Source organism: Lethenteron reissneri, chromosome 14 (assembly GCF_015708825.2).
Source record: "Lethenteron reissneri isolate LAM-NWPU_2019-01 chromosome 14, ASM1570882v1, whole genome shotgun sequence".
NCBI classification, from domain to species: domain Eukaryota; kingdom Metazoa; phylum Chordata; class Hyperoartia; order Petromyzontiformes; family Petromyzontidae; genus Lethenteron; species Lethenteron reissneri.
In genome coordinates, this window is record NC_083792.1 from 6,058,973 (window position 1) to 6,086,196 (window position 27,224).

Genomic DNA, 27,224 nt, shown 5'->3' on the forward strand with positions numbered 1-27,224 from the left:
TAAAATTAACAAAAGTCATAATAGAAATAAAATAAAAGATACAGTAAATCTAGCTGTGACGGTCCCACCTGATGACGGAGACTTGTGTTGCCTCCGAAACGTCGTGATGTATTATTTTATTTTATTTCTATTATTACTTTTATTAATTTTAATTAAATTTTTTACCTACGTGACTTTACCGAAAAAAACCTAAGAGTACTCTAAGACTAGTTTTTTATTATTTTAGCAGGTAAGCCCCGCGGAACTCTTTAGCAATTTTTTTCAGAAGCAACTTCGCGATCACCAATGATAGCTCGGCGAAGTTGGCTAATCAGATGGTCGTCTCGAGCAGCCAAACACTCTAAACGCGTGTTTCAAAACTGTGGTGGAGTGAAACGCCGGGGAATCCGGAGAAAGATTCACGCGGACACGGGCAGAGAGACAAATAGAGAGACGCAAACTCCAAATATACAGCAGCAGGCCTCATGGTCGGGATCGAACCCAGGACCTCCTGTAGACCAGGCGAGGCAGTTAACATCTCCTAGCCACCGTGATGATGATGAGAAAGAGAGACACGCAAACTCCAAATATACAGCAGCAGGCCTCATGGTCGGGATCGAACCCAGGACCTCCTGTAGACCAGGCGAGGCAGTTAACATCTCCTAGCCACCGTGATGATGATGAGAGAGAGAGACACGCAAACTCCAAATATACAGCAGCAGGCGTCAGGGTCTGGATCGAACCCACGACCTCCTGTATACCAGGCGAGGTAGTTAACATCTCCTAGCCACCGCGGCGCCCCAAGTTGGTGGTGGCGGCGGTGGTGGTGGTAGCGGTGGCGGCGGTGGTGGTGGTTGCGGCGGTGGTAGCGGTGGTGGTTGCAGCGGTGGTGGTGGTGGTAGCGGTGGCGGCGGTGGTGGTGGTTGCGGCGGCGGCGGCGGTGGTGGCGGCGGCGGTGGCGGTGGTGGTGGTTGCGGTGGCCGTGGCAGTCGGCGGGACGAGCGCGTGGGGCCGCGGCGCGCGCCTCGACGGCTGCCGGACAGCGGCGCAACATCAATCGCGCTAAAGGTCGCCACGATCAAGGCCCTTCGAGTGTAACCTCGAGTCGTCGCCCTGTCGCGTGCATTATTGATGAGCGCCGCTTCGGAGAGCCACGGCCAGCCGAGCCGCCGACACAAACAAACAAACACAACAGAGATGTAGCAGAGACACGAGATCCTCCATCGTGCAGCCTTCACGGACTGTTGGGGCAAGTGCTGTTAGCGAGCTCCTATGAAGGCCGGCACGGCACACCAGGAGGTAGGTGACCAACAACCAGCGCCCGGCCGCCTTTGTCTCCCCAGTTGCGATGTTTACACACCGCACCGGGTTCTCATTTGAGGCTGAATCGACCTAGGGGAGGCCCAGGACGGGTTCGGATAATCGTCACTGGCGATGGCCGTGAGCGGGAATCGCACTCGGTCCGCCGGGTTCGTAGCGCAGCGCGCTAACCGCTACACCACCGCATACTTACACACACACACGCACACATTCATCCAATCGTGATAACCGAGCGGACGGCCAAGGAACCTCGTGATGCGTGGAGATGGAGCAATGAAACCAGTTGTTGTCGCAGGCGGGCGCTACGTGGATTATTCCATCATCGGGTGGCTTTGGGAGGCTTTCATCCAGCAGTGGATTGACCATGGCCCCTGCTGCTGATGATGATGATGATGAATATGCAACCCGTCTCAGCCACGTCCGATCGTAAGCGGACTTGGAAGTGCCCGCAACTTGTGTGAGGCTCCCGACTGCGGATGATTAAGTTAATCAATTACAGGAATGCCTAAATTACTCGATCACCCCTCTCCCCCCCCCCCCTAATTATCAGCTGTTTGTCTTGTAGAGACACACCGAGGGCGGTCCGCGTGCGAGCCTCGAGAGAAAGAGATCGACCTTCGCGTTCACTTTGACGCGTTCACTTTAACGCGTTCACTTTGACGCGTTCACTTTGACGCGTTCACTTTAACGCGTTCACTTTGACGCGTTCACTTTGACAACGCGTTCACTTTGACAACGCGTTCACCTTGACAACGCGTTCACTTTAACGTGTTTACTTTAACAACGCGTTCACTTTAACAACGCGTTCACTTAATCGCGTTTACTTTAACGCGTTCACTTTGACAACGCGTTCACTATAACGCGTTCACTTTAACAACGCGTTCACTTTGACAACGCGTTCACTTTAACGCGTTCACTTTAACAACGCGTTCACTTTGACAACGCGTTCACTTTAACAACGCGTTCACTATAACGCGTTCACTTTAACAACGCGTTCACTTTGACAACGCGTTCACTTTAACGCGTTCACTTTAACAACGCGTTCACTTTGACAACGCGTTCACTTTAACAACGCGTTCACTTTAACAACGCGTTCACTTTAACAACGCGTTCACTTTAACAACGCGTTCACTTTAACGCGTTCACTTTAACAACGCGTTCACTTTGACAACGCGTTCACTTTAACGCGTTCACTTTAACAATGCGTTCACTTTAACGCGTTCATTTTAACGCGTTCACTTTAACAACGCGTTCACTTTAACAACGCGTTCACTTTAACAACGCGTTCACTTTAACAACGCGTTCACTTTAACAACGCGTTCACTTTAACGCGTTCACTTTAACAACGCGTTCACTTTAACAACGCGTTCACTTTAACAACGCGTTCACTTTAACAACGCGTTCACTTTAACAACGCGTTCACTTTAACAACGCGTTCACTTTAACAACGCGTCCACTTTAACGCGTTAACTTTAACGACGCGTTCACTTTAACGCGTTCATTTTAACGCGTTCACTTTAACAACGCGTTCACTTTAACAACGCGTTCACTTTAACAACGTGTTCATTTTAACAACGCGTTCACTTTAACAACGCGTTCACTTTAACGACGCGTTCACTTTGACAACGCGTTCACTTTGACAACGCATTCACTTTAACGCGTTCACTTTAACAACGCGTTCACTTTAACGCGTTCACTTTAACAACGCATTCACTTTAACGCGTTCACTTTAACGCGTTCACTTTAACGCGTTCACTTTAACAACGCGTTCACTTTAACGCATGAACGCCGTGACGTCACCGCGGTGTGATTCGTGCGATCGCGATCGGATCGCAACGTGGACGCGTGTGCAAGTTACTCTCTCGAGAGTGACACTTTTTGTTGTTGTTGTTGTTGTCATCGTGATTATTACCGAAGAACATTTGCGTTGTCGTCGCACAACCGGTGGACACACACGCGAGCGAGCGCGCGCACAGCCTATTTGAAGTATGTTTTGATGAACTTTATCGAGGGTAATTTGCTCGACAAACGTCAGAACGCTCCATTGGTCTGTTACAAGGCGAGATGTTTGTGATGCTGCGTTGGCTGTGGTGCACAAATAACACGCGGCCGTAAAAGAATACAAATACGCACGCACGTGCACAAGAACTCCAGAAACCTCGCCAGTTATAGTTCAACTTCTGGGCAGAGTACTTGACGAATGTAGAGAGGTTAAAAACAATTTAATCGTGAATATCAATTAACTAATTACCAGTTCCGTAATTGTGATGACTGTACTTTGTGGGGGCGAGAGAGATGGGGAGTCATCTCGCTCGCTCCTGACCACCAAACAAAGACAAAGACCCCCCGTGTAGCCTTAACAGACTGTTGGGGCAAGTGCTGTTAGCGAGCAGCACCTACGAAAGCCGGCACGGCACAAGAGCCGGTGGGAGGCCAGCACCACGCCCGGCCGCCTTTGTCTCCCTAGTGGTAATGTTTACACACCGTGCCAGGTACTCATTTTAGGCTGAGTCGACCTAGGGGAAGGCCCAGGACCGATTAAAATAATCGTCACTTGTGGTGGGCGTTAGCGGGAATCTAACCCGGTTTCACCGGGCCCGTAGCGCAGTGCGCTAACCACTGCACCACCGCTCCCCACTGACCACCACTAACCAACTCCCTTCTCCCTCCCGACCTCCCCTGACCCCACCGATTGTGCAGGAGGCTGACCACGGGAACGAACCTGCGACTCGCTCCTCGGGCATCACCGCCACTCCTCGTTCCCCTCGTCCAGAAGCTACCCCCACCCCGCCTCCCCCACCCCCCAAGCAGCTCGAGCGAGGCGTCCCAGGCATGATGTCGTATCTCAAGCAGTCTCCCTACGCCATGAACGGCCTGGGTCTGGGCGCTCCGGGTATGGAGCTTCTCCACCATCCGGCCGTCGCCTACCCCGGTAAGAGAGCGTCGAGTCCGATGTGGAGTTGTTGCGACTCCTTCGGGGACGAGTGGTTCGGTTTTAGTTAACCCGTTGATGGAGGTGGTGGTGGTGGGTCTGAACGCTCCTAGAGATGGCACGCGTGTTCCATTAGGACCTCCTTTTCCAGTAGCAAAATATGATAATTGTTTTTTTACCCTTTTATCTGGCAACAAAACTGGCACATTTTTTACGAGGAGTCATGTTTGCATTGACCACAATACCTGCGGTCGGAATGCAAACAAAACACACAACTCTGATAATGTATGCACCGTCCTTGAAATTGATTGGTCCACACCCGAGACAGCTTTTCTTAGAGCCTAGTCTCACATGGTGTTGGACCAGATGACGCCAAAATGCGCACAACTCAAAGACAATACACCACCAGAGTATGAGAGCTCGGGGTAAGCATTTACACCATTGGAACCTCCTATGGCACGCGTGTTGTTGTTGTTATTGTCGGGCAGGTTTACAACTTTACATAGATCTTCGTCCACTAGTGGATAGGCCGTGATGAGAGTGATACACGCGTGGAGAGACGCGCGCTTGGAATTGACACAGGCGAGCGAGGCAGAGAGAGAGAGAGGAACACGTGGGTTAGAGAGAGAGATGTTGCGCAAGTTTACGACATCACCCCAAAGTGCTGAAGAGAAGCGAGTGGGGCTTGGGCGGAACGATGGCGATGGTGGAGACTAACAACGGAGCGGCAGGCAGGTGCCGACGGCTTGGGGAAGCCTGCACAGAGCAGTGGATAGATCACGGCTCACGATGATGATGCAGGATCTGGGCATGCAGGACGCGGGGCTCTGGTGCCTGGTGGCTGATGATGATTCTGATGAGAATGATGATGATTGTGATGGGAGTCGGGGCTCGTAGCACCACGTGTGATTGGTGGAGCTACGCGTGTACTTCGGAAGAGAAGCATCACACGTTCACAGTGTTTGCACAGAAACGTCAAACATGCACGCGTATGTCAGAATACACATATATATACATAGTGCGTAAACACACTCCGTATGTTATGTATATGTTGCTACACATATAACTTTTGTAGCCAAATCAATATTGATCCACTGCTGGATGAAGGCCTCCCGCATAACCGTGTTGGTCATCAGGGTTTAGTGGGCCATACTTCACCACGCTGGTTATTACGGGTTGGTGAACGGAAATCAGGGGCAGGGAGCCGTGCGCCGGGTTCGTAGCGCATCGCGTATATTATCAGCCATGGTCGACCCACTGCTGGATGAGGTCCTCTCCCCCAAGCAGCCACCATCCCTCGCGATGTAATTAATGATCCACCGATAAAACCCGCACACGAGCTGATTCTATCGCTCCATCTCCTCGGAGGTCCGACTCCCTTGAGTGCGTTCTAGTCCTTGTTTGCCACTCCGTTATTATTCTTGACCACTGGCCACCATTGACACTAGGGAGACAAAGGCGGTCTGACCCCCAAGCCCACTCGCATCTCTCTGCATTGTGAATGACGTCTTGAACGCGCTTGTATCCTCTATTCCACGTGTTCTTCCAAGTGCCCCCCCCTTCTCTACTCCACGTGCCCCCCACCCCCGTCTCTACTCCACGTGCCCCCCCCCCCGTCTCTGTCATTCTAAGAATGCACCACTCCATGCTTCTTTGTGCACTGGAAAACGACTTTGTTGATTAAAAGAGGTAAAAAACATTGGAATGAATACTACACATTTACGTTATACACACACACATTATTTCATGGATATGTAGATAACACCGTTCATGATACGTACGTGTGTAAAATACCCTCAAAACATATTGCATTAACTTATCCAAACCACGTACATTCACAACTCGTTTCCTACATTTTTTTTTATGTTATAAAATATTTTAGTACATATATACATGGAGACCCCATTCGTACATATACATAATTCAATACGCGCACCACATCCTCGTACACAAACACACACACACACGCTCCAAGATGAACAGCGCGCACACGAGTGACGCTGCAGTCGGTATGGAGCATGAAGCATACCCACTGCAGCTACCAGTACTGTATGTACAAAGACAAAGATCCCTCGTGTAGTCTTCATAGACATTTGGGGCAAGTGCTGGCGCTATATACATTCGAAATGGAAGGCTGGCACGGCACACGAGCGGGTGGGTGGCCAGTACCACGCCCGGCCGCCTTCGATTCCCCAGGCGACGTTTACACACATCATCACCATCATCATCACCATCATCACCACCACCATCACCACCATTTGAGGCTGGTGTCGACTTAGAGGATGCCCAGGAGCGGGACTCGAACTGGGCTGTCTGGGTTCGTAGCGCAGAGCGCTACCCGCTGCACCACCGCTCCCCACGCGCCCACACACACTCAGCGTGTTCTTACAAACGTGTGGACACACACACACACGACAAAGATCCCCCATATAACCTTAACAGACTGTAGGGACAAGTGCTGTTAGCGAGCACCTATTAAGGCCGGCACGGTACACGAGGGGGTGGGTGGCCAGAACTACGCCTGACCGCCTTTGTCTCCCCAGTGGCGATGTTAACATTTGAGGCTGAGTCGACCTAGGGGAGGCACACGCTTCTTATGCACACGACGCGTTGCATGAGTACGCGTGCGTGTTGTATTCGTACGTGATTCCGTATGCGGCGACCTGAGTGATGTCTGAACCGGTCCATGGCCTCCAATTAGGTTGACTCAACCTTAAACGAGTACGTGTATATTGCACGTATGCTTACAAAGCAATGCATGTGTATGTGTGAACACGTCAATGCGAATTACATACTTGATCAATGCTCCGTACACATATATATACCACGAAATATACAAATGTAAAGATACCCCGTATAGCCTAAAACAGACTGTTGGGGCAAGTGCTGTTAGCGAGCACCTATGTAGGCCGACACGGCACGCCAACACCACGCCCGGCCGCCTTTGTCTCCCCAGTGGCGGTGTTTACCGCCCCGCACCAGGTACTCATTTGAGGTCGAGTCGACCTAGGGGAGGCCCAGGGCCGGTTCAGACAATCGCCACCAGTGTTGGCCGTGAGCGGGGAATCGAACCCGTGTCGCCGGGTTCGTAGCGCCGCGCGCTCACCGTTGTTGCACGACAGCTTCCCACACAGACACACAGACAGACGTCTTGAGAACACGGGACGCAGAGTGTGTTCTGACTGTGGCAATTACAGACACCACAAACAGCGGGCGAAGTGGGCGAATTGTGAGTCCCGTGAGCAATGCGAAGGGTCGGATGCAACTGGGGAGGAGGAGGAGGATCTGATGCAAAGTTGTTGAGTCGATGTCGCGGACAGGGCTGAGATGGAAAATAATTCCCCGATCGCCGCTCTATTTGAGAAAGCACGCGGCTCACCAGAGAGAGATCCACGCACATTTACTTAGACACGTGGGCACCTACATATGCCACTCATATATGCACAAAATAGGCCACGTATATACATACTACGCATGGTGTATATACATATCGGTATACACACTTCGGAAATAGGGGGCCTTGACATATATCCATGCGGTGAGAAATACAGCACACACACAGAACACTTGTAACAATACACAGTACACTCGTGATACACACACAGAACACTAATGACACACACACATAACACTAGTGACACACACACAGAACACTAGTGACACACACACAGAACACTAGTGAAACACACACAGAGAACACTAGTTACACACACACAACACTAGTGACACACACACACAGAACACTAGTGACACACACAACACTAGTGACACACACACAACACAAGTGACACACACACACTCGTGATACACACGCACAGAACACTATTGACACACACACACAGAACACTCGTGACACACACACAACACTAGTGACACACACACAGAACACTAGTGACACACACACATACTCGTGATACACACACAGAACACTAGTGACACACACACATACTCGTGATACACACACAGAACACTAGTGACACACACACATACTCGTGATACACACACACAGAACACTAGTGACACACACATACACAGAGAACACTCGTGACACACACACACAGAACACTAATGACACACACACACAGAACACTCGTTACACACACACAACACTAGTGACACACACACATACTCGTGATACACACACACACACACAGAACACTTTTGACACACACATACACAGAGAACACTCGTGACACACACACAACACTAGTGACACACACACACACAGAACACTAGTGACACACACACAACACTATTGACACACACACATACACAGAGAACACTCGTGACACACACACACACTGCACACTCTCTGGTTCCGGCACGCGAGACCCACTCTCCATGGAGACGGCTGTGTGTGTCATTCTGTGTCGACTCAAACACCATCACAACTTCCCACTCGGCGTGAGCTCCTCTATCTTTAGATGCTGTGTTCATGTTGGTCTTCATGTAACGCGACCAGGTCTTTGTATGCATGTGTATTGGTGCTACGTCGTGCGTGTTGTGTTGTTTGTGGTCTCGTTAAAATGTGGCTCTCCCGTGCCCAGCCTCGGATCTTTCAAAAACGGAGTGAATTTTTTGTTAATTATTTTATTATTATTTTTGTTGGTATGTTCGTCTCCGTGATGCTGGAGAAGCCATCATCACCTCCTCAGCCAATCACAACTCGCCTCCGCGTGCAATGCACCATTCATCGCTTACGCTGAGAGGGACGCGTACGAACCGGGGTGTGTGTAAGTGCGAGCCTGTGTGTGTGTAAGTGCGGGCGTGAGTGTGTGTGTGTAAGTGCGGGCGTGTGTGTAGTGGGGAGCGGTAGTGCAGCGGTTAGCGTGCTGCGCTACGAACCTGGCGACCCGGGTTCGATTCCCCGCTCACGGCCAACACCCAGTGACGATTATCTGAACCGGTCCTGGTCCTCCCCTAGGTCGACTCAGCCTCAAATGAGTACCTGGTGCGATGTGTAAACATCGCCACTGGGGAGACAAAGGGGGCCGGGCGTGGTGTTGGCCACCCACCTCCTCGTGTGCCGTGCTGGCCTTCATAGGTGCTCGCTAACAGCACTTGCCTCTACAGTCTGTTTAGGCTATACAGGGGATCTTTGTCTTTGTAGTGGGGAGCGGTAGTGCAGCGTCTACGCACTCGGTGACCCGAGTTCGATTCCCACTCACGGCCAACGGTGACGATTATCTGAACCGGTACTGGGCCTCACCTAGGTCGACTCAGCCTCAAATGAGTACCTGGTGCAGGTGTGTAAACATCGCCACTGGGGAGACAAAGGCGGTCGGGCGTGGTGCTGGCCACCCACCCCATCGTGTACCGTTTCGGCCACCATAGGTGCTCGCTAACAGCACTTGCCCCAAACTTCTGTTGAGGACATACGGGGGATCTTTGTCTTTGTACTTGTGTTTGTTCACTCGTGCGAATGTGTACATGTGTAAGTGTGTATGTGTACGGATGCTTTGTGAGTGTGTATTTGAGTATGCTTCCTTGTGTGAGTGTGCGTGTATGTTACGTCTCTACGTGTTTGTCGGCGCGCGCGGAGCCTGTAAGTTTAAAACATGATATTGTTACATTTATGCATTTGTGTACGTGTGTATATGTCTACCGTTTCCGGCATACACCTATGTATATTTGTGTGTTACATGGATGCAGAACATATTTCTCTCCGTACCTTACCAACCGTCCTAATCGGAGGTGCCGGGACCATCAAACTAAACACAAAAAGCAGTTCTAAAGAAATTAGTTTTCAATCGAGATGATTTAAAAGTGCATCGCTCCAGTGGGTTCCTAACATCGGAAGGAAGAGCGTTCCAGACGGCCGCAGAAGTGCATCTGAAAGCGCTCGATGCAACGCGTGTGTGTGTGTGACTTTGCGCTTGCCTAGCACACGTGTGCGGAGCGGTGGCGCAGTGGTTTGCGCGACGAACCCGGCGACCCGAGTTCCATTACCGCTCACGGCCAACATGAGCGATGCATAACTCTTTGAAGCTGTCCTGAGCCTCCCCGAGGTCGATTTAACCTCGAATAAGGTCGGTGCATAATAAACATCACCGCTGGGAACACTGTCCATCATCCTCGGTGCGCCGTTCCGACCTTCATAGCACTTGCCCCAACGCTCTGTTAAAGGCTGCACGGGGGATCTTTGTCTCTGTACGTCTTCGCGTTATGTATGCGGGGAGCGTTTAGAGCCCTGCGCTACGAACTCGGCGACACGGCCAACACCCGTGACGATTATCTGAGCCGGTCCTGGGCCTCCCCTAGGTCGACTCGGCCTCAAATGAGTACCCGGTGCGGTGTGTAAACATCGTCACTGGGGAGACAAAGACGGCCGGCGTGGTGCTGGCCTCCGCCTGCCTCCCTCGTGTGTCGTGCGGGAATTCACGTGCTCGCTAACGGAACTTGCCCCACCAGTCTGTTAAGGCTATGCGGGTGATCTTTGTCTTTGTGTACACGTGGATTGCGGGTACGTGGTGGGGATTGGTGGTATGCGCTGATGAATCACACTCGCTGGCATCGCCACGCAACCACAGTTGGGTTACGTAAGCGCAATTGCGTCGTCGCGAGCACGGAGGGCCACTGCCTTTCCATCGGGGCCTGCGAGAAACAAAACTTCCCGGTTCGAATCCCACCCCGGCTACACTTTGCATTTGCAGAGAGAGTGCAGTTCAGCTCCGTAGCGTGCGCTGATCGATAGAGAGAGGGCGTGAAGCCGCAGTGCGCGTGACGTTTGTGAACGCATTGCAAAGATGAATCCGTGGAGTGATGTGAATTATCCACGTTGTCGACGGGTTAGCGAGCTGAGATTGGATGCACGCATAAGTCGAGTCTATAGTTTTCATGAGGTTGTACAAATTCTACGATACAATAACAATCGCCATTCGGGCCACTAACAATTAACGACGCAGAGGCTGATTGGTATCAGTCACGGGGCGGCGTGAGAAACACTCTCCTCTCTCTCCCCTCTCTCCTCTCTCTCCTCTCTCTCCTCTCTCTCCTCTCTCTCCTCACTCTCCTCTCTCTCCTCTCTCTCCTCACTCTCCTCTCTCTCCTCACTTCCTCTCTCTCCTCTCTCGCTCTCTAGTGAGTGTCGCGGAGAGTGAATCACGCAGTGGCACGGAGAGTGAATCACTCAGTGGCACGGAGAGTCAATCACGCAGTGGTACGCAGACTTTACGGGCTGACGTCTGGATGTTGCTGCATTCGAGGTTACTCAAACTTGCATCACAACCGTGCCTCTCCTGGATGTCTAGTTCCAAGTACGGACGAGTTCCACTTCACTTAGACACGCGTTGATTCGTGTGTGTCTCTCTGTGCCATTATCACTGCTTCTTGAATGCTTGTTTTGTGCGTGTCTTTGTGGGGGCGAGAAACGTTTATGATGCTTATATATGTGTGTGTGTGCGCTAATCGTGAGTGTGTGTGTGTTTATATATATGTAGATTCAATGCTGTATATAATCGGCGTGACTGATTTCCCAAATCGCGTTATCGCAATGAAATCAGCAATTATTCGAGCAAAAAAAGCCACCAAAATTAAAACTCACTGCGAGTTAAATTATATCGAAGTTAACAGTCGTATAGTGTTACAGTGAAGACGTGAGCCGAAAGAGCCGTACACATCTACACAGCGCAGCACGACTTCATTCAACTGTAGCGATGCACCACTGGAGGCAATATTAGTTTGACAAGGACAGCTGAAATCGTGTGCAGAATCCCTATTCTGTACATCAGAGCGTGTATCATCGTCATCATCATCACCAGCCATGATCAATCCGCTGCTGGATGAAGGCATCTCGCTAAACCGTGATCATCTCAACTTGGCTGCCATGCAACCGCAATAATAGCCGCCATTCGACGCTGAGTGGAAGCGACTTCACAACAGCGTTTGGTGCCAGGCTAGGTGTACGGTGAGGCTATCACGTCGAGTGTCGAAGGCTTTCTATGCTGGCAGGAGGTCGCGGGACAGAACCGGGGTGTTATGGGCTGACTGATCGAGACGCACCACCCGCTCGCGAGCTCTGTGTGTGTGCCGAGCTGAGCACTAAGTAGCCGATAAAATCGCGTCCTTTATGAATGCAAATAGCAAAATAATCTTCATGACAGCCGAGTTCAATTATTACGATTATTTTGGTTAGAGTGCTGAAGTGGAGAGAATGGTACACAGTTTACAGATTAAACTCACTCGGGTTACAATTGTATTTTTTAAACGTGTTTTGGAAAATCGATTGGCCGAATTATACATGAACGTGTACATCCCTCCGTTAATTACATTCCCCTACAAATACACATTGCTGTACACACACGCGCGAGTTACTGGAGCGAAATAACTAATTTATTCTACAAGCGGTTGAAAGCTAAATTGTGCAACAAATATACGTTTTTAAAAAAATATAAAATAAAAAATAAACCTTAAAATTTCGTTCCCCAAAATTACAAGCCGGAGGTTGATTGGTTTGTACTCAACAGTGTGACGTTCTACATCGATTTGCCTTCAATGCTCAGCACCGACAAAATATACGACGAGCTCCGTCATCCGGTGAACCGAGTAAATTGCCTCCGGTGGAGTGCGACGCAAAAGCCGCAAGAAAGATGGGCAAGGCCCCCCCCCCCCTTCCAGCCCCCCAGTCTTTAGTCGGCATCTCTTTCGTCCGTTAATGAATGCATTGGGCGCGCTTTGAATTCCATCAAAGATACATATTTTATTGGAATTAAGTGGAAGTCATTTATCGTGCCTCTAATCGTGAAACGCGGTGATAATTATTTATGGTCGGCTCGGATATGACAATTAATTATAATCAATTACCGGCGCTATCGGGTTCACACGGAGTCCGCGTGGCTCTCAATTCGATTCGCGTGCTGCCCGACTCGCACGGCTCCCGTCCAGTCATCAGTGTCGATGGGGGCTCAATGGTGTTGTACTGCAGACACGGGCATCGTCGTCAAGAGCGCAGGGCAAGCGAAAGTGTCCGGGCTTCCAGGCAGGCGTTAACGTGCGTTACCTGAGCACTGTTACTATTTAAACTCGTTTTTTTGTAAAAAAAAAAAAACATCACCAGGTAAAGCCCACTGGCTATGACAAATGATAGCTCAACGAAGTGGCTTATCACGTGGACATTTACGGCAGACAGATACTCTCTAAACGCGTGATGTTGATTCTAAATGTGGAGGGGAAACCCGGAGGACCCGGAGACAAATACACGCAACCACGGGAAGAGAAACACGCAACCTACAAATATACAGGCACTAGGGTTGGGATCGAATCGACGACCTCCTGTATACCAGGCGAGGTAGTTAACATCTCGCCACCGCAGCTCTGTGCCGCACTCCGAACCCGGCGACCCGAGTTTGATTCCCGGCTCAAGCCTAACTCCAGTGACGATTATCTGAACCGGTCGTACGCCTCCCCTAGGTTGACTCAGCCTCAAATGAGTACCTGGTGCGGTGTGTAGTAAAAATCGCCACTGGGGCGACAAAGGCGGCCGGCCGTGGTGCTAAAACCCATTCCCTCGTGTGCCTTGCAGGACTTCATATGTGCCCCTTAACAGCACTTGCCCCAAAAGTGTTCAGGATATACGGAGTATCTTTGTGTGTGACTGCTTCTCTCTCTGTGTGTGTGGCCGTGTTGGACTCTGGGTGCGTCTCTCAGTGTCTCTCCCCGTGTCGGTCTGTGTCAAACATCTCGCTGGTAAACTCGTACGGAGGGCACGTCCCGATAGAGTGCATGATGAAGAGTACCTACATCGATCTCGCATTATTATTTTTTTTCTAAATTGAATATGTGATACACATATATAGCATGATTGTGGAGATGGGGACATTGTACTCGAGCCGGTAAACCGGACTCCAAGCTGGACAAGCAGCGTTTCGGGTTAATGTCGAGTGAGAAATAGTCTTGGAAATCCAACGCAAAAACTCACGACTTCTGTGCAAAACTTCTCAATGCAACAGGACCCGCTTTGAAGTGACATCCTGAGACTCTCAAATTGGCCTACCCTAGGTATATATATAAGAGAGAGAGAGCTGATGTTCTCATCACTGGCGTTATGAACGTGCAGAGTAGCGAGCCGTGGGCAGCTGAATCAATCGCCCCGCTCGCGTTGCGGTGTCCAAGCAGCTGCTAAATAATAATAATGATCAGAGCCCCGTTTTGTCTCCTCAAATACCATTAAAGAGATGTGTGTTAATCTATCGGTATATTGACTTTTATTTTATTTCCCCCAGACGTCATAGCATCAAGCGGCACGCGCTTATGCGAGAAAAACATCCGGACCGGTTTCGACCTCTTGGGTCTCATCGGCATAGTCAGGCTGCGTGTTAAACACAAAGCTGCTGGATGGACCCGATGTTCGTGGTGACAACACCCCACAGAAATGATGGGGGCCCACGTGCTCGCACGGCCTGTCCCACCCGAGCATGAGACTTGACTCTGTGAAGTCGCATTTAGAATTCGGGGCTCAACCAAACAGTTGTTGCCTGCCGTGTTGACGACGATCGGTGACGAATGCGGTGCGCACACGTCGGGCGAACGTCAGGCGAACGTCAGGCGAACGTCAGGCGAACGTCAGGTGAACGTCAGGCGAACGTTAGGCGAACATTAGGCGAACGTCAGGCGAACGTCAGGCGAACGTTAGGCGAACGTTAAGCGAACGTCAGGCGAACGTCAGGCGAACGTCAGGCGAACGTTAGGCGAACGTCAGGCGAACGTCAGGCGAACGTTAGGCGAACGTTAAGCGAACGTCAGGCGAACGTCAGGCGAACGTCAGGCGAACGTTAGGCGAACGTCAGGCGAACGTCAGGCGAACGTTGGACGAACGTCAGGCGAACGTCAGGCGAACGTTAAGTGAACGTCGGTCGAACGTCAGGCGAACGTCAGGTGAACGTCAGGCGAACGTCAGGCGAACGTCAGGCGAACGTCAGGATCTGCGAGTGTGCGAGTGCCGCAGGCGGGATGATCGAGTTGATTCACTCCGCAGAGGGGAATCCGCAACGTCAATTCGGTCGTCAGATGATGACCACGTGACGATCGACGGCTTCGGAAGTCGGATGCAATGGACAACTACTATAGTTCTATGCGATTATAGTTCGATAATAAGGGTTGCTAAATGTTTTAAACGAAAACGCGTCTTTTTATTGTAATGTTTTTTTCTACAAAACAAATGTTACAACACATCACCGATTCAGTCCACAATATCGATTAACGTCACGTATCTGTAGTCTTAGTGGCCCTAATGGTCACACGAAACTATAACAAAGACATAGGACATTGTGTGCATGTTGTGTATTTGTAAAACACTGGGTGTGTTCACATACAAAGACAAAGACCCCCTTTATAGCCTTCACAGACTCTTGGGGCAAGTTCTGTTAGCGAGTAGCACCTATGAAGGCCGGCACTGTGGCACACGAGGGGGTGGGTGGCCAGCAGCACGCCCGGCCGCCTTTGTCTCACGAGTGGCGATGTTTACACACCGCACCAGGTACTCATTTTAGGCCGAGTCAACCTAGGGGATACCCACACCAACAAAAACAAAGACGCGCACATGGAGATGGTGGTCGCTTGATGCGCAAGTGTCTGATGCAATAACATCCTGAGAACGTTCTAGAAGGAGTAGAAAGCATGACATTTGTCCGATCTGCGCTTACAACTATAACAATTCGAAAGCCAACGTTGTGGAATCGTTTCGGGCCACCAAAATGACGGCGCGGATGTTGATGGGTCAGAACTCGGGCAGGGGGTCGGTCACGAGCTGCACATCATTCTGTAACTCTCCTGGCATCAACAACACAACAAACACTCCCAACAATGAACCTGGCAAATCGCCTCCAGCGGAGTGTGACGCTAAAGCCGATAGGCAAGCGAGGAAGCTGCACATCCCGAATGTAGCACAACTACGATGCCTCGAACTCGCGGAGGAGGCGAGGTTTTCGCAGCCGAGTGTAGCCAATGCAGCGCCGTCTGCACTCTACTGAACACACAACAACAACAACAACAACCACCACCATGCACCAGCAGGTTTACAGCAGTCGACTCATGCAAGGCGAAGTGGACCCAACGCAGGTGCAGGATGCGTGCTGGTGAAACTCGCCACGGCCGGTAATCGAACGCAAGCGACACCGCGAACCGAGAGCAACAAAGGCAAAGAGGCCCCGTGTAGACCAAACAGGCTGCTGGGGCAAGTGCGAGCAACATCGCAGGGCACACAAAGGGGAGTTGAGGCCACCACCGCCGCCAATGTCTCCCCGTGTTGATGTTGACGCAGCGCTCCGGGTACTCGGTTAGGGAGGGGTACCGGGAGCGGTTCAAATATTCGCCGCTGAAACGCTCCTGAGCAACACAAAGACACACTCGTCCACACGCTCCAACCCACTCATACACACTCACTCAATCACTCATACACACCAACCCACTGATACACACCAACCCACTCACTCATAAACATGAACTCAATCACTCATACACATCAACCCACTCACACACACCAACCCACTCATACACACCAACCCACTCATACACACCAACCCACTCACACACACCAACCCACTCACACACACCAACCCACTCACACACACCAACCCACTCACACACACCAACACACTCACACACACTAACCCACTCATACACACCAACACACTCATACACACCAACCCACTCACACACACCAACTCACTCACACACACCAACTCACTCACACACACCAACACACTCACACACACCAACCCACTCACACACACCAACTCACTCACACACACCAACTCACTCACACACACCAACACACTCACACACACCAACCCACTCACACACACCAACTCACTCACACACACCAACACACTCACACACACCAACACACTCATACACACCAACCCACTCACACACACCAACACACTCACACACACCAACCCACTCACACACACCAACCCACTCACACACACCAACTCACTCACACACACCAACACACTCACACACACCAACACACTCATACACACCAACCCACTCACACACACCAACACACTCACACACACCAACCCACTCATACACACCAACCCACTCACACACACCAACCCACTCACACACACCAACACACTCACACACACCAACCCACTCATACACACCAACCCACTCACACACACCAACACACTCACACACACCAACCCACTCACACACACCAACTCACTCATACACACCAAACCCACCACACACCATCACACACAACCCACTCACACACACCAACACACTCACCACCACCAACCACTCACACACAAACCCACTCAACACACCAAATCACTCACACCACCACCAACACACTCACACACACCAACCACTCCACACACCAACCACTCACACACACCAACCACTCATACACACCCAACACACTCACAACACCAACCCACTCACACACACCAACCACATACACACACTCAACACACCACCCATCACACACACCAACCCACTCACACACACCAACCACACTCACACACACCAACCCACTCACACACACAACCACTCATACACACAACCCATCATACACACCAACACACACCACACACCAACCCACTCACACACAACTCAATCAAACACAACTCATCAAACACCAACACACTCACACACACCAACCCACCACACACCAACTCCACTCAACACACCAACATCACACATACACACTCACTCACACACACCAACCCACTCACACACACCAACACACTCACACACACCAACCCACTGACACACACCAACCCACTCACTCATACACACTCACTCACACACTAAGTCACTCGTACACAAATACACGCCGCGTACGTAAAACACACAACAGGCAGCAATTCGCCACAAACTCGCGGTGACGTCACCACGGCGTTTGGGCCAAGCTTGGTGCACCTTGAGGTCACGTGGCAAAAGCCCGCGGGCAGGTGGTCATATGGGACAGCCCCAGATGGGATGGGATACCCTGCCGGGCTACCGGCAGATGTGCCACCTGTGCTCCCCATTCATCCGTCCATTGTGCTCCCACCACGCACACCGCCATTCATGGGAGTGGTCAAACAGCCCCATGCATGGATCCATCCTTAAAACAGGAGTCTTGAGATTGGGCGAGGCTTCTCTGGACACAGCGCACACACAAAGACAAAGCTACCCCATATAACCCACGTTGGCAAAGTGCTGTTTCCAAAAGTACCTTTTAATACAGGACCGGGCCTGGCCGCCTTTGTCTCCCCGGTACTCTTTTACCCCGCAGCAATCGCTCATTTAAGAACGAGTCGACACTTGGATGAATTCAATGAATGTAGCGCAGAGCGCGTCAGGTCACCTATTTATTGACTTGCAGTGGGAGACGCAGGACAAGTTCTGTTATCCGTGGCTGAGAGTCGAACGCAGGCGGGCGGCTTTCGTAGCTCGACGCGCGAACTTGCGAGCGGTGTTGGTGCGAGCGGTGTTGGCCGACTCGGCGCGTGAACACAAAGACAAATATCCCCCCGCATATCCCCTCTGATCCACCGTAAGTCGCGGGCCAAGTGGGGGCAGCGATCACAGGTAGCGTTACACAAATGCAACAACGCGCACAGAGGGCGGTGTTTTTTTGTTGTTGCTGGGCACAGGCCCGCTCGTCCAAAGCACCAAACTGCCAGCAACAAACAGCACTATTAAAGTTTATATTCGTAAGAGTTTGGGTGAATAGACAATGGGGGGGGGGGAATTTCAAAGTGGAGCAGTGCGAGGGAAGAAGCAGACGTCGAAGTGCTGTGACCTGCAATGTGGCGAGTGGGTGGGTAGGTGGTGAGTGAGTAGGTGAGTGGGTGGGTAGGTGGGTGAGTAAGTGGTGAGTGAGTAGGTGAGGGGGTGGGTAAGTGGTGAGTGAGTAGGTGAGTGGGTGGGTAAGTAGGTGGGTAGGTAGATGGGCCAGTGAGTAGGTGAGTGGGTGGGTAAGTGGGTGGGTAGGTGGGTGAGTGAGTGGGTGAGTGGGTGGGTAAGCGGGTGGGTAGGTGGGCGAGTGAGTGAGTGGGTGAGTGGGTGGGTAAGCGGGTGGGTAGGTGGGTGAGTGGGTGAGTGGGTGAGTGGGTGAGTGGGTGGGTAAGCGGGTGGGTAGGTGGGTGAGTGAGTGGATGAGTGGGTGGGTAAGTGGGTGGGTAGGTGGGCGAGTGAGTAGGTGAGTGGGTGGGTAAGTGGGTGGGTGGGTATGTGAGTGGGTGGGTAAGTAGGTGGGTGGGTAGGCGAGTGAGTAAGTGAGTGGGTGGGTAAGTGGGTGGGTAGGTGGGCGAGTGAGTAGGTGGGTTAGTGGGTGGGTAGCTGGGTGGGTAGGTGGGTGAGTGTGTTGTCGCGACGCGGGCGTTCGACACTTCACGTGGCCTCAAGGTGCACATGGCCTGACACAAGCGTTGTGGTGAAGTCACCGCCACTTAGTGGCGAAAGGCGGTTGTTGTTGTTGTTGTTGTCGCGACCTGCGGTGTGGTGGTCGACCACGGTGTGGATGAAACGGAACAGTCTGGTAGAGAGTCCTCAACGATGAGCAGAGTTCACGAGTCGAGTAACCACGGGAGTCGTAGCAGTAGCAGCGGTAGAAGAGTGACGAGGTGGTGACTGACGGCTCTCTCCCCCCTCCCCCCCCCCCACAGGGCCGAACCGCAAGCAGCGCCGCGAGCGCACGACGTTCACGCGCGCCCAGCTCGACGTCTTGGAGGCGCTCTTCTCCAAGACGCGATACCCCGACATCTTCATGCGCGAAGAGGTGGCACTCAAGATCAACCTGCCCGAGTCTCGCGTACAGGTACCCTTCTCCCCCTCCTCCTCATCATCATCATTGTTATCCTCACCTCCTCGTCCTGCAGTCGTAGCGCTGCTCGAGTTTCAAGTTGGCGTTGTGTAACCTCGTAGTGAGAACTCTAGCGGCCAGGATGAGTCTCGTTTGTCAGGGCGAACCGGGGCACGAGTCTACCAGCAGATGGGGCGATCGTCGCTGCTGCTGCTGTTGTTGTGTTTAATTATCCCACCTGGGGAAAATTTGGCGGTGTAATTCTCCAATGTGAAGATTTTGAACTTTGACGGAGGCACACAATGGCCTCATCTTGCGAATGGCGTCAGGGGATCTCTAACGTTCACCGTGGGCGAAGCAGACTGCGCGCAGTAGGATTATTGCGGTTAAAACGCACGCCGCAGTATTAATCGGGGCGGCCGCTGCGATCAAACCGTGAACCTCGGGGCGTGCATGACACTTGCTACTGATGTTTTATTTTCACATTGCCGGGAATCGTACGCGGATTTTTCGGTTTCACATGCGCAGTGCACTCACCGCTGCGCCACCACTCCCAAGTAAAAGCGCGCGCACAATCTGAGCACGAGCAGGCTCAGCGCTCTTTGAGACACGCGAGCTCAAGGTGGGTGAACGCAAACCGCGTGAATACGCAGCGCTCCTCCGCCGCTCTGTCTCTCCGCACGTAGAACACACAACACACCCTCAGAGTCGGTCGGCCTGTTGGCTTTCCGCACCAACATCATCGAGCGGCGTTCGTTTACGCGAGCACAAAAAAAACACCTCCGGACCGATTTCCAACCTTGTGGCTCTAGCCAGCAGAGTCGAGCTCCGTTAAAGAAATGCTTCTGGATTACCGCACGATCTTGGGGGCGAGCATGCCATCTCAACTCTGGGGGGCCCTCTGTTCGACACAAGAGGCGAATGCCGCAATAGGCAAATCTCGTTGCGGTGCCATCATGGGAGGCGGTGCAGTTGACGCAGAACGCCGTTCTCGACCAAGTGCTGCTCATGCCAATAATAGATGATCATTATTTATTTACACAACACGGCCATTGTTCGTCGAGTTGTCGCCACGTGACCGAGGCCCCTCCACGCGAAGATGGCTGCTGCTGCTGTTGGCTGCTTTGATGGGAATAGGGAATCGAACACGGGCAGAGACTTTATTCGGATTAAAATCGCGATTTCTGGGATTACCGTTGCGTTGCGTATAATCCGGGAGGATTGCAAGCACGCATAAACATTTAAATAATGCACTGTAACTGCATAACGTACACACCGCGCACACAACGCGCACTTAATCTGTCTGATGGGGTTTTGTTTGCATTACGGATTTTTCTGTGCCGAAAAAAATATGTTTAATTGCTTAATCAAGCTGATTTCGACAACGCAGCATCTGCTGCTGTACGCCGCCACTCTGAGCCCATTAGCGCAATTGCTATGAACACTGCGCTCGCAAATCCGCAGTTTTCCGACCGTGTTACGAATGAGGTATTGGCGGCAGAGTAAACTCACTGCGAGCGCAAATTTGACCTTTTCAGTTTGTGAGAATGTAGCCCCGCAGAAGCCCACCCCGTGCCTGGCATGCATAGCGGTCGCCTTCCCAGCACGGGACAGGCTCAGCCCCGCTTAGCCCCGCTTAGCCGAGCTCGGGCGAATTCCGAGTGAGCGCCACTGGATCCGCAAGATTCCCGTGTCGGGAGTTACGGTGGCTAGGAGATGTTAACTACCTCGCCTGGTATACAGGAGGTCGTGGGTTCGATCCAGACCCTGACGCCTGCTGCTGTATATTTGGAGTTTGCGTGTCTCAGTCTCTCATCATCATCACGGTGGCTAGGAGATGTTAGCTACCTCACCAGGTATACAGGAGGTCGTGGGTTCGATCCAGACCCTGACGCCTGCTGCTGTATATTTGGAGTTTGCGTGTCTCAGTCTCTCATCATCATCACGGTGGCTAGGAGATGTCAACTACCTCGCTTGGTATACAGGAGGTCGTGGGTTCGATCGCCACGCTGACGCCTGCTGTATATTTGGAGTTTGCGCGTCTCTCTCTCATCATCATCACGGTGGCTAGGAGATGTTAACGACCTCGCCTGGTATACAGGAGGTCGTGGGTTCTATCCAGACCCTGACGCCTGCTGCTGTATATTTGTAGTTTGCGTGTCTCTCTCTCTCATCATCATCACGGTGGCTAGGAGATGTTAACTACCTCGCCTGGTATACAGGAGGTCGTGGGTTCGATCTAGACCCTGACGCCTGCTGCTGTATATTTGGAGTTTGCGTGTCTCTCTCTCTCATCATCATCACGGTGGCTAGGAGATGTTAACTACCTCGCCTGGTATACAGGGGGTCGTGGGTTCGATCGCGACGCTGACGCCTGCTGCTGCTGCTGTATATTTGTAGTTTGCATGATCTCCCGTGGTCGCATGACCTCCAGTTTTCCCCCCCCCACATTTAGAATTGACATCACGCGTTTAGAGTATTTAGCTGCTATAAATGTCCACGTGATAAGCCACTTCGTTGAGTTGTCATTCGTGGCCAGGTCGCTTCTAAAAAAGAGCTACATAGCTCAAGTAGGTCCTTACCTGGTTAAATAAAAAAAAGTTAATCGATTTTTACGTACACAATTTTAGGCGAAAATGTGGATTCCGCCGAATCCTCGCATCAGCCCCCCTCCTCCTCCCCACCCCAACGAAAGAAATCGTTGGAGACTTTCCTTAAACCCCGCCAACATGTGTGTTGTTCTTGTTGCTGTGAGCCACACGTCCATCCGGAGAATCGCGTGGTGTGCCACGTGGGTTGTTATCACCGTCACTTAGGCGGGGGGGGGCTGGGCGATGAAACAAGAAGTGAGTTTAAGGAGCGCCCTCTAGTGACGTCACTGGAGTGACACGCTCTAAACAACGTGAACAACAATAAGACGACGATTAATGCATCTTCCGTTGTCCAGTCCCCCTCCACGTCGAAACGCAAAAATCAACTTTGCCGGTTGACACTTTCCATCACCCGACCACGGCCTAACGGGGGAGTGGCGCCGTTCCAGCAGCATTTTGATTCAGTACAAGCAACAACCCGGACGGGTTTAGACTTACCGTGTCTCATCAGCAGTCAGGCTTTGCTTGAACCAATCAATGGTGCTGGTGAAGTGCCCGATGTTACAGGCGAGGACCCCATCTAAGCAGCCCCGCACACACCTGCCCAGCACTGCACGCCTATCCGATGTATGGTTTTAAAACGGGTCACGGCATACAATTGTAAACGGTAGAGCGGTTAAGCGGCCACGTTAATTATCGAGGCGAAATATATTCAGAGGGGTTTTTGTTGGTTTGTTTGTTACAAAATGTCGACCTCGTTGGCATGAACTAAAGTCGCGACGCGCGTCCTCACAATGGCTGCTCGCTCAGCGGCCTCGGCGAAGCGTTTCGCTCGGGGCGAGAGTCGCCGTGCATGCATTTCATGTCTCGGGCGAAAAGTAAAAATCTCTGCCCGCGACAGGCAATTCATGATTTAACGCCGATCTACGCTCGTTGCAATATATTGCCCGTGACGCCGTTGCTTTTGCACAGATTTCGCTTTGCTGTATTGTTGTCAATTATTTGAGTTATTTTGCTTTTGTGATTTTGGTAACTCGGGTATACTTTTTGCCATCGAGACTCTATCCTGGTCCATTGAGTTATCACGCGGTTCAATAAAACCAATTTGAAACAGCCTCGGGCTTCACCAAGCAGCATTGGGTTCACTAATACCGAGCTTCGTTGCCTTCCGGTTGCCGAACGAATACATTGGAAGGTCGCGCTCAGTACACACGCAGAGTGCTCGCCACGAGTGAACCACAATACCCTTCAGATTTCGTCAGGGAGCATGAATCACCACGCCAACTCGGGTTATCCTCGCAATGGCAATTGGCTGGCCATCGAACAAAGACGGTGGCCACTGCATCGCGCGATTTGGAACGCTCTTCTTTCCGACATTAGGAAGCGACTTGGAGCTAGGCACTTTTACATCTAAATTGAAAACTAATTCGTTCTTTAGAACGGCTTTTTGCGTTTAGTTTGTGGTCTTTTCCACGCACTTCCGATTAGCATAGTTGGCTGCGTACGGTGCGAAAGAAGTTCAACATAGTGTACGGGACACATATGCAAACAAACACAACTTCCGCCTCTACACCGCTCGCTGCACGACTCCTCTCGGGGACGGGCACCATTCTGTTGCCGCCGACAGCTTTGTTAATTATTCGTTAGTGTATCTCTACGGCATGAACGTAACTTGCAGCCTTTCTTTAGCCACCAGCGGGTGAAGGCGTCACCACTGTGTATACAGCATGAGTCGTTGCCGTCTGTGTGACCATACTTCACCACGCTGGTCAGTGCGGACTGGTGAAGGGGGTGGGTGGGTGCTTGGACGTGATCGGGTATCGCTTGCAGAGTCGTGTTAACCACGAACGGGCATCGAACTGAGGGTTCGTAGCGCAGGTTTGACAACCACCGTGCCCCCCAATCAACGCATTCCGTTACTTGAAGGGCGACATCGTCACGGAACGAGGGTCGCGTTCACAAACTCGTTGTCACCTCCTCACACAATGCCTCCCCCTCCGCATTGAGCAGACTGCCTACGTGCTCACGTGTCGTGGTGGTGGTGGGGGAGTGTGCCACACCACCAGATGTCCCTGCAGCCCACACAGGTTCACTCTCCTCCTTAGCGGTCCGTCACCACAACGGTGCCCCCCCCCCACACAACATCTGTACTGCCCCCCACCCGACCCCATCCGAGAGGAGCCGGTGCCCCACAGCAAGGCCGTAATTATAATATATATTGGGGGGACAAATGCCCCCCAATATTCAAATATGCTCAAAATGTCCCCCTCCCAAATATATTGCTATAAAAAAAATAATTGCTATGCTATGTAAATAAAAAGAATAATTTGCTAAACCTTGGCCACAATATCTGGACTTGTCTTCATATAAATCAATGCATAGATTTCTGTTCATATGATTGTGGTTATGGTTGTACTTTATTAATCTCTAATCTCTGAAATTATGTACATTGAAACAAGAAATGGTAAAAATATAAGTAAAAACAGAGCAATGTAATACAATACACTATTCGACATTATTGTAAAAAAATAAATAAAAGTCCATCCCATGTGTTCGTGAAATTTTTAAATTTTAGGCAGGAAATGAATTTTCTAATTTAGATATTTTTCTGGGTTGGGACCCCCAGACACCCTGAAAGATTCCCCCCCCACCCCCCCAATGTTGACTCCATGGCGACGTCCTTGCCCCACCGTAAACGCGTCGCGACGCACCGCGCGCTCACCCCGCCGCTCTAACGCGTGGCCGTGGCGTCCGTGTCCCCCGTGTGGCGGTGTGTCGCGCAGGTGTGGTTCAAGAACCGCCGCGCCAAGTGCCGGCAGCAGCAGCAGAGCGGCGGGCAGAGCAAGGCGCGCGCGGCCAAGAAGAAGAGCACTCCGCCTCGCGAGAGCAGCTCGGAGAGCACGGCGAGCAGCCAGTACACGCCGCCCTCGTCCAGCGCCGCGGCACCGCAAGCCTCGGCCGCCAGCGTGGCCATCTGGAGCCCCGCCTCCATCTCGCCCATGGGCGACCACCTCACCACGACGGCAGCCTCCTGCATGCAGCGCTCGTCCGCCTACGCCATGACCTACAGCCAGGCGTACAGCCAGGCGTCCGCGGCCGCCGGCTACTCGGGCTCGGGCTCGTACTTCGGCGGGGTGGACTGCGGCTCCTACCTGCCCGCGTCCGTCCACCCGCAGCTGCCCGCGGCCGGGGCCACGCTCAGCCCCATGGCCTCGTCGATGGCCGGAGGCCACATTGGCCAAGCGGCCGCGTCGCACGGGGGGGCGCTGGGGGCGCCCGGGTACGCCGGCGGCGGCCTGCCCTTCAACTCGCCCGACTGCCTGGACTACAAGGAACAGGCGGCGTCGTGGAAGTTTGGTTTCAACCCGGCGGACTGTTTGGATTACAAAGACCAGCCGTCCTCGTGGAAGTTCCAGGTGCTCTGAGAGGCGCGGCGAGGCCACCCGGGGCGTTGCCGGGGCGAGGGTGGCCGCTGCCGACGCAGCGGGGCGGTTCGCGACCAACTCCCGCGCACGTGGGCTCCGAATTCGCGAGTGGCGAGCGATGGGCGGTGCGGACCGGATATCGCAACTACCGAGAAGAATCACAGCTATCTCCTACAAGGACGATTTCGTACACGTGCCCCGACACTGCGCAGCATACGCTCACACACGCACGCACGCGCACACACTCGCACACTCACTCGTGTCAATCTTGTTAGAATGTAGCTTGCCGCAGTGTATTTTGACATTTTAAATTGACAATCCATTTGTGTCCGGTTTTCAGTTGCCATATTTTTTTTTTCCAACCACGTACTTATAGTTTTGAGTGGCCTCATGTCGTCGTTATATGTTATTTTTGTTGGTGTCATGTATTAAAAAGAAAAAAACAGTTGTGGGCAACGCGATATTGCTGCGTGGCATTTCGAGGAGCAGTGGAGTCGAGTGGCCCGGAAATTGGAGACAGCACCAGCGCGACCCGGAGCTGAATTTCCCGTTTATTGAGCTAATTTATTTAAAATCACCGTCACTTCTGCCGTCCGCATTGTAATTACGAAGGCATTGGTTCTTTTCCCGCTCTAGAGATGAATAGCCTATCAAGCTGTAGTGAATTCCATTTATTTTAGTTTGGTAGTCAAATTATTATGTCTTGGGATTTTTAAACTTTTTTCTGTAATGTATGTAATGATGCGAAAATACCCCCCTCCCCCCCCGTTAATCCTCTATCCAAGAACTATTTTGGTCAGTTTGTAATGACCGGAAATTTGTAAATGAGTGTTGCATAGAGGAACAAATAAAGTTGTTGAAAGACCACAGATGTCCTCTCGAACTTACCGACACGCGCATGCACACACACACAAAGATAAAGATCCCCCGTGTAGCTTAACAGACTGTTGGGGCAAGCGCTGCTAGCGAGCGACTATGAAGGCCGGCGCGGAACACGAGGGGGTGGGTGGCCAACACCACGCCCGGCCGCCTTTGTCTCCCTAGTGGCAATTTTTACACATCGCACTGGGTACTTATTTGAGGCTGAGTCGACCTAGGAGAGGCCCAGAACCGGTTCAGATAATCGTCACCGGTGTTGGCCCATGAGCGAGAATCGAACCCGGGTCGCCAGGTTTGTAGCGCAGCATAGCGCCAACCGCTACACTACCGCTCCCCACCATACATACACACACACATCC

General features: G+C 51.9%; 1 protein-coding gene across 3 annotated transcripts in view; it reads left to right on the plus strand.

The window, feature by feature from the left end:
• LOC133342300 (homeobox protein OTX2-like) overlaps positions 1 to 26,851 on the plus strand; it is a 45,103-nt gene extending 18,252 nt beyond the window's left edge. For 2 of the 3 annotated variants that reach the window (XM_061551382.1, XM_061551381.1), the window contains exons 2-4: positions 4,000 to 4,231; positions 19,834 to 19,985; positions 25,345 to 26,851. In XM_061551382.1, the coding sequence (XP_061407366.1) occupies positions 4,132 to 4,231; positions 19,834 to 19,985; positions 25,345 to 25,986 (894 nt within the window). In that variant the 5' untranslated portion in view covers positions 4,000 to 4,131 and the 3' untranslated portion in view covers positions 25,987 to 26,851. Of the gene's footprint in view, positions 1 to 990; positions 1,279 to 3,999; positions 4,232 to 19,833; positions 19,986 to 25,344 lie in introns of those variants that run through there. The other variant, XM_061551380.1, reaches the window with a different exon arrangement.
• The last annotated feature ends 373 nt before the right edge of the window (positions 26,852 to 27,224 follow it).